We start from the raw sequence: 8,577 nt of genomic DNA, 5'->3' as shown, positions 1-8,577 counted from the left end.
GGTTTATGCTAATTCACAGCCTACTGGGCGTGGTTTATGCAAATGAGCGGTCCCCGAGGGGGGGGCTTGCCCGCTGAGGCGCCAGCGCGGGGGGCGTGTCTATTCTAATGCCTGTCCGGGGGCGCGGTTTATGCTAATCCATTCCTCCCCTCGCTCTCCCCGGTGGGGGGGTGGGGGGGCCCGGTGCGGAGCGGGGGGAGCCCCGTTAAACCCCCCCCGAGCCCCCCCGAGCCCCCTCGCGCTGCTGCGGGGCGCCTCAGCGGAGCGGCGCGGCGATCAGGCAGCGCGGCGAACCCCTAAGCGGCGGGGTCCTGGCGGCGTCGCCCGTGCGGGGGCGCCTGGGAGACCCCGCGCCGGGCGCCGCGGAGGCCTCACGGTGAGTGCGGCACAAAAAGGCCGCGGGCCCGGCCCCGATCGCGGCTCTGTCGCGACAGCGGCGGCGACAGCGCGGCCGCGCCCCTCCCCCCGCCACCGGGAACCCCCCCCGCCCGCCGGGAGCGCCCCCCCGCCCGCCCCTCCCCCCGCGCGCGCCTCACGGGGAAGGGGGGAGGGGAGCGGCCCCGCCCCCCCCCCCAGGCCCGGACGGGCCCGTTCGCACCGGGGGGGAGGGGGCGCGGGGTGGGGCCTTCGGCCTCCTCCTCCTCTTCCTCCTGCTGCTGCTCGGCCTGCTCCTGCGCCGCGGCGGGGTGGGGGGGGGCCTTCCTCGGCATCCTCTTCCTCACCCTCAGCTTCCTCACCCTCGTCTTCCTCATCCTCATCTTCCTGGGCCTTCCTCCTCTGGGCCTTCCTCGTCATCCTCTTCCTCACCCTCAGCTTCCTCACCCTCGTCTTCCTCACCCTCGTCTTCCTCACCCTCATCTTCCTGGGCCTTCCTCCTCTGGGCCTTCCTCGGCATCCTCTTCCTCACCCTCAGCTTCCTCACCCTCGTCTTCCTGGGCCTTCCTCGGCATCCTCTTCCTCAGCCTCCTCATCTTCCTCAGCTTCCTCATCTTCCTCACCCTCGTCTTCCTGTGCCTTCCTCCTCTGGGCCTTCCTCATCCTCTTCCTCAGCTTCCTCATCTTCCTCACCCTCATCTTCCTCACCCTCCTGTGCCTTCCTCGTCATCCTCTTCCTCACCCTCATCTTCCTGGGCCTTCCCCCTCTGGGCCTTCCTCGTCATCCTCTTCCTCGCCCTCATCTTCCTCATCCTCGTCTTCCTCAGCCTCCTGATCTTCCTCACCCTCCTCTTCCTCATCTTGCTGTGCCTCTTCCTCCTCTGTGCCTTCCTCACCCTCGTCTGTGCCACCCTCCTCTTCCTCACCCTCCTCCTCTTCCTCACCTTCCTGTGCCTTCCTCGCCCTCACCCTCTTCTTCCTCACCCTCCTCTTCCTCATCTTCCTCTGCCTCTTTCTGGGCCTTCCTCACCCCTTGTCTTCCTCACCTTCCTCATCTTCCTCGCCTTCCTGTCCCTTCCTCGCCCTCCTCTTCCTCATCTTCCTGGGCCTTCCTCATCCTCCTCTTCCTCACCCTCCTCTTCCTCACCTTCCTGTGCCTTCTTTGCCCTCCTCTTCCTCATCTTCCTGGGCCTTCCTCACCCTCATCTTCCTCATCTTCCTGTGCCTCTTCCCGTGCCTTCTTCATCCTTGTCTTCCTCACCCTCATCTTCCTCTTCCTCACCTTCCTGTGCCTTCCTCGCCCTCGTCTTCCTCACCTTCCTTTTCCTCACCCTCATCTTCCTCTTCCTCACCTTCCTGTGCCTTCCTCACCCTCCTCTTCCTCATCCTCCTCATCCTCCTGTGCTTCTTCCTCGTCATCCTCTTCCTCACCTTCCTGTGCCTTCCTCACTCTCCTCTTCCTCACCCCCACCTTCCTCTGCCTCTTCGTCTTCTGTGCCTTCCTCACCCTGCTCTTCCTCCTCTTCCTCAGCTTCCTCTTCTTCATCTTCCTGTGCCTCTTCTTCCTCTGTGCCTTCCTCACCCTCCTCTGCCTCACCTTCTTGTGCCTTCCTCATCCTCCTCTTCCTCACCCTCTGCGCCTTCCTCATCCTCCTCTTCCTCACTCTCTGCGCCTTCCTCCTCATCTTCCTCACCCCGCTCTGCCTCTTCTGCCTCCTCTTCCTCACTCTCTGCCTCCTCATCTTCCTCCTCCTCCTCCTCCTCCTCCTCCGGGCTTTGGCAAGGAGCTGGGCTGGGGCTCTGTGGCCTTCCTCCCCTTCCTCCTCTTCCTCCTCCTCCTCCCCGGGGAGCTGCTGCTCTTGGGCTTGGTGCTGGGGCTGCCCCGCTCTTCCTCCCCCTCTTCCTCACCCTCCTCCTCCTCATCTTCCTCTTCTTCATTTCCTTCCCCTTTTCATTCTCATCTTCCTCGCCTTCATCTTCCTCCTCCTCCTCATCCTCAGGGGTTCAGTTCTGGAGCTGCCCCGGGCCTGTCCTGCCCTTCCTCCCCTTCCTCTTCCTCCTCTTCTTCCTCACCCTCTTCCTCCCACTCTTCTTCTTCCTCCTCCTCCTCCTCATCTTCCTCTTCTTCATTTCCTTCCGCTCTTCATCCTCGTCTTCCTCGCCTTCCTCCTCCTCCTCATCCTCAGGGGTTCAGTTCTGGAGCTGCCCCCGCCCTTCCTCCTCTTCGTCTTCCTCTTCCTCTTCCTCTTCCTCTTCCTCTTCCTCTTCCTCTTTTTCTTCCTCTTCCTCTTCCTCTTCCGGTTCTTACTCCTCTTCCTCTTCTTCCTCCCCTTCTTCCTCTTCATCTTCTCTTCTTCCTCCTCCTCTTCCTCGTCTCCCCTCCCCCCTCCCTCCCGCTCGGGTTCAGGATTTGGGATTTCCCCTCCCCCCTCCCAGGGCCTCAAAATTCCCAAAAATCCTCAAAATCCCCAAATTCTGAATTCCCGAAATCCCAAATTCCCCAAAATTCTGAAAAACCCAAATTCCCCAAAATCCTGGGAATTGGCCCCAAAATCCTGAATTCCCCAAAACCCCCAAATCCTAAAAATCCCAAAAATTCCCAAAATCCAAATTCCCCAGAACCCAAAATCCCAAAATCCTGGAAATTGGCCCCAAAATCTCAGGATTTCTCCCCAAATCCTGGGAATTCCCCCCAAAATTCCCAGGAAATCTCCCTGAATTCCCCCAAATCCCAGGAATTCTCCCCAAATTCCAAAATCCTGAAATCCCAGGAATTGGCCCCAAAATCCCAGGAATTGGCCCCAAATTCCCAGGAATTCCCCCCAAATTCCCAAAACCTCAAATTCCCAAAATCCCAGGAATTCTCCCCAAATCCCAAAATCCTGAAATCCCAGGAATTCCCCCCAAATTCCCGAAACCTCAAATTCCCAAAATCCCTAAATCCCAGGAATTCTCCCCAAATCCCAAAAATTCTCTCCAGATCCCAAAATCCCACAAATTCTCCCCAAAACCCCAAAATCCTGGAATTCTCCCCAAATCCCCCAAAATCCCAGGAAGTGGCCCCAAATCCTGAACTCCCAAAATCCTGAAATCCCGGGAATTGGCCCCAAATCCCCCCAAATCCCCGGAATTGGCCCCAAATTCCCGGAATTTCCCCGTGTCCCTCCCCGCTCGGTTCCGTGTGCAATAAACGGCGCTCGCTGCTCCTGCCCGGGGCTTTCTTTGGGAATTCCGGGGGGTTTTTGGTGAATTCTGGAGGATTTTTGGGAATTTGGAAGTTTTTTTTGGGAATTCCGAGATGTTTTTTGGAAATTTTGAGGGGTTTTTGGTGAATTCTGGGGGTTTTGGGGGGAATTCTGGAGGTTTTTTGGGAATTCTGGCAATTTTTTGGGAATTCTGGGGGGTTTTTTGGGAATTCTGGAGATTTTTTTTGAATTCTGGAGGTTTTTGGGGAATTCTGGCGGTTTTTTGGGAATTCTGGGGTTTTTTTTGGTGAATTCTAGAGGTTTTTCGGTGAATTCTGGAGGTTTTTTTGGAATTTGGGAGTTGTTTTGGGAATTCTGGGGAGGGTTTTGGTGAATTCTGGAGGTTTTTTTGTGAATTCTGGCAGTTTTGTGGTGAATTCTGAGGTTTTTTGGGAATTCCGGGGTTTTTTTGGTAAATCTGGAGGTTTTTTGGGAATTCTGAGGGTTTTTTGGAATTCTGGAGGTTTTTTGGGAATTCCGGGGAAACTGAGGCACGGCGAGAGGCGGAAGGGGGAGGGGAATTCCGGGGGGTTCTGGATTGGATTGGACGGGATTGGGGCTGGAGCTGAGGCTCGGAGTAACCTCGGAGTATCCCCTGAGCAACCCTGGTGTATCCCTGGAGTATCCCTGGAGTATCCCTGGTGTAACCTCAGAGCATTCCTGGAGTATCCGTGCTGTATCCGCAGAGTATTTGTGGAGTAATCTCAGAGTAACCTTGGAGTAATCCTGGCATAACTCCGTTGTATCCCTGGAGTATCCCAGGAGTACTCCTGGAGTATCCCCAGAGTATGGGGCTGGGTGCTGTGAATGGGGCTCGGAATATCCCCAAAGTATTCCTGGAGTAACCCCAGAGTATTCCTGGAGTAACCTCGGAGTATTCCTGGAGTAACCTCGGAGTATTCCTGGGGTATTCCTGGAGTAACCCCAGAGTATCCCTGCAGTATCCCCAGAGTGTTCCTGGAGTAACCAGCGGGTAACCCCGGAGTAATCCTGGCATAACTCTGGAGTATGCCAGGAGTACTCCTGGAGTATCCCCAGAGAATGGAGCTGAGTGCTGTGAATGGGGCTCGGCGTATCCCCAGAGTATCCCTGGTGTAACCTCAGAGTATTCCTGGAGTAACCCCAGAGTATCCCTGCAGTATCCCCAGAGTGTTCCTGGTGTAACCTCAGAGTATTCCTGGAGTATCCCCAGAGTATTTCTGGAGTAACCCCAGAGTAACCCTGTAGTATCCCCAGAGTATTCTTGGTGTAATCTCATAGTGTTTGTGGAGTAACCCCAGAGTAACCCTGGAGTATTCCTGGAGTATCCCCAGAGTATTCCTGTAGTAACCTTGGAGTATCCCTGGTGTAACCTCAGAGTATTTCTGGAGTAACCGCAGAGTAACCCTGGAGTATCCTCAGAGTATTCCCAGACTATTCTTGGTGTAACCTCCTGGGGTATCCCTGGAGTATCCCTGTACCAGCCCTGGAGTATTCCCAGAGTAACCCTGGTGTGACCTCAGAGTATTCCTGGAGTAATCTCAAAGTATTCCTGCAGTGACCTCGGCGTAACCCCGGGGTAACCTTGGAGTATCCCTGGAGTAACACCAGAGTATCCCTGGAGTATCCCAGGAGTACTCCTGGAGTATCCCCGAGTGTGGGGCTGAGTGCTGTGAATGGGGCTCGGAGTATCCCCGGAGTATTCTTGGATCGGCCCCGGAGTATCCCTGGTGTAGCCTCAGAGTATTTCTGGAGTGACTGCAGAGTAACCCTGGAGTATCCCCAGAGTATTCCGGGAGTAACCCTGGTGTGACCTCAGAGTATCCCTGGAGTAATTTCAAAGTATTTTTGCAGTGACCTTGGTGTAACCCCGGGGTAACCCCAGAGTATCCCTGGAGTAACACCAGAGTATCCCCAGCGTATTCCTGGAGTCTCCCTGGAATGTCATTGGAGTAACCCCGGAGTATCCCCAGAGTATTCCCAGATTGTCCCTGGAGTAACCCCGGAGTATCCCCAGAGTATTCCCAGATTGTCCCTGGAGTATCCCTGGAGTAACGCCAGGGTAACCCCAGAGTATCCCTGGAGTATCCCCCGAGTAACCCTGGTGTGACATCGGAGTATCCCCAGAGTATTCCTGGCATAGCCTTGGGATATCCCCGGAGTATCCCCAGAGTATCCCCGGAGTATCCCCGGAGTACCCCTTGAGTTCAAGCTCCAGGTCCTGGAGTATCCCCTGAGTGAGAGGTCAAAGGTCAAACCCTGAGCATCCTCTGAGTATCCCTGGAGTATTGCCTGAGGGAGAGGTCAAAGGTCAAGTGTCAAATGCGGAGTATCCCCAGAGTATCCCCTGGCTGAGAGGTCAAAGGTCACATCTGGGGTATCCCTGAAGTATTCTCGGAGTGAGAGGTCAAAGGTCAAGCCCAGAGTATCCCCTGAGTGTGGGCTGAGTGAGAGGTTAAAGGTCAAGCCTGGAGTATCCCTGGAGTATGGCCTGAGGGAGAGGTCAAAGGTCAAATTTGGAGTATCCCTGGAGTATTTTCTGAGTGAGAGGTCAAAGGTCACACCCAGAGTATCCCTGGAGTATCCCCTGGGTATCTCCTGAGTAGGAATTAATGGTTGGAATTCCAGCCTGGAGTATCCCCGGAGTAACCCCGGAGTAACCCTGGAGTAACCCTGGAGTAACTCCCGATCCCATTCCAGGGCTCAAACTGGGAGTGGGGAATCCAAACTGGGAATTTTCCCCAGGAATTCCCCCCCAAAACCACGGCCAAAATGAGAATTTTGGGATTTTTTTCTTCCAAACCCACATAAAAAAATGAGAATTTTGGGATTTCAGCCCCCAAAACTGTGTCAAAAATGAGAATTTTGGGATTTCCCCCCCAAAACCACATCAAAAATGAGAATTTTGGGTTTTTTTCTTCCAAACCCACATAAAAAAATGAGAATTTTGGGATTTCAGCCCCCAAAACTGTGTCAAAAATGAGAATTTCAGGATTTTTTTCCCCCAAAAAATGAGAATTTTGGGATTTTTCCCCCCAAAACCACATCAAAAATGAGAATTTTGGGATTTCCCTGGGAAGAGGAGGGGGAAGGGCCCCAAACGGGGATTTTTTCCGGAGTTTTCCGCGGGATGTGACGCTGGCTCTCGTTGCAGTTGACATGGATGATGAAGACGGCCGGTGCCTGTTAGACGTCATCTGGTGAGTCCAGAAGCTTCTGGAACTTTCCTGGGAAATGGGGCCAAAAAGGGCGGGAAATGATAAAAAAAAGGCGGGAAATTACCCCAAAAAAAGGCAGGAAATTACCCAAAAAAAGGCGGGAAATTACCCCAAAAAAGGCAGGAAATTACCCAAAAAAGGGGGGAATTGACCTGAAAAAGGTTGGAAGTGGCCCAAAAAAAGGCGGGAAATGGCCGGAAAAAGGGCAGGAAATTACAAAAAAAAAGCGGGAAGTGGTGCAAAAAAAGGCAGGAAATGACCCCAAAAAAAGGCGGGAAATGGCACCAAAAATGGGTGGAAATGGCCCCAGAAAAAAGGCAGGAAATGATCCAAAAAAAGGGTGGAAAATGGCCAAAAAAATGTTGGAAACGGCCCAAAAAAGGAAGGAAAGGCCCCAAAAAATGGAGGGAAATGGCCCAAAAAAAGGTGGGAAATGACCCTGAAAAAGGCAGGAAATGACCCAAAAAAAAAGGTGGGAAATAACCAAAAGAAGGTGGGAAATTCTTCCCAAAAAAAGTGGAAAATGGCCCAAAATAAAGGGCGGGAAATGACCCAAAAAAAGGCGGGAATTGATCTAAAAAAAGGTTGGAAGTGGCCCAAAGAAAGACGGGAAATGGCCCAAAAAAATGTGGGAAATGACCCCAAAAAAAGGCGGGAAATGGCCCCAAAAAAGGCAGGAATTGTCCCAAAAAGTTTTGAAAAGTCCTGGGGAGGGCTGGGGATTTTCTGGAATGTGGAAAAATTCCCAAGAAGGGTTGGGAACGTCCCCAAAAATGTGGCAAACTCCCCCAGGGTGGCTCCGACCCCCCCGCAATGCGGAATTTTGGGACGACGAGCGCGGGAAATCCCAAATTCTCCCGGAATTCCCGGAATTCCCTCCCTGAGCCTCCCCTCCCCCCTCTCTCCCCAGCGACCCGCAGGCCCTGAACGATTTCCTCCATGGATCCGAGAAGGTGAGCGCCCCAAAACCCCCAAAAATCCCTTTTTTCCTTAAAAAAATCCCATTTTTGCACCCAAAATCCGATTTTTCCTTTAAAAATCCTATTTTTCCTAAAATGTCCCATCTTTCCATCGAAAAAATCCTATTTTTCCATTAAAGAATTATTTTTTTCCAAAAAACATCCTTTATTCCATTAAAAAATCACATTTTAAAAAAAACCCCGTTTTTCCATTAAAAAAATTTCATTTCCCAAAAAACACCCCTTTTTCTATTAAATAATTTCAGTTTTCCTAAAAAACCCTTACTTTTCCATTAAAAAATTTTATTTTTCCAAAAAAAAAAATCCCATTTTCCTAAAAAAAATCCTATTTTTCCTTTAAAAAATCCCATTTTTCCATCAAAAAAATCCCATTTTTCACCCAAAATCCCATTTTTCCACTAAAAAATCACATTTTTTCATCAAAAATCCCATTTTCCATCTGTCCCGCCTCTCTCCACCCACCCCCACCCAGCTCAGATTTTTGGGGACCAGGCGGGAATTTGGGGCCAATCCCAACCCAGCTCCCCTCACTGCTGCATCCTGGGGTTTTTTAAATATTTCCCCCATTTTTTCTCATGTTTCCTCCTCCTTTTTCCCTATTTCCCCCCCATTATTTCCCATTTCCCCCAATTTTTCCCCATTTCCCCCCATTTTTATCTATTTTTTCCCCCATTTCTCCCCGGTTTTCCCCCATTTTTTCCCATTTTCCCCCTTTTCCCCCATTTTCCCCCATTTTTCTCAGTTTTCCCCCATTTTTTCTCATTTCTCCCCCCATTTCCC

At 52.3% G+C, this 8,577-nt stretch overlaps 1 protein-coding gene across 1 annotated transcript in view; it reads left to right on the top strand.

Annotated features, from left to right (window-relative positions):
• Positions 1-134: 134 nt before the first annotated feature.
• BICRA (BRD4 interacting chromatin remodeling complex associated protein) overlaps positions 135-8,577 on the top strand; it is a 28,489-nt gene continuing 20,046 nt past the window's right edge. The window contains 3 exon segments of the mRNA XM_064402142.1: positions 135-376; positions 6,754-6,799; positions 7,728-7,770. Of these exon segments, the coding sequence (XP_064258212.1) occupies positions 6,759-6,799; positions 7,728-7,770 (84 nt within the window). The 5' untranslated portion in view covers positions 135-376; positions 6,754-6,758.

Source organism: Passer domesticus, chromosome 35 (genome assembly GCF_036417665.1).
Source record: "Passer domesticus isolate bPasDom1 chromosome 35, bPasDom1.hap1, whole genome shotgun sequence".
Classification (NCBI taxonomy): Eukaryota; Metazoa; Chordata; class Aves; order Passeriformes; family Passeridae; genus Passer; species Passer domesticus.
The sequence above is the reverse complement of the archived record's forward strand: the minus strand, read 5'-3'. Positions and strand labels throughout refer to the sequence as shown.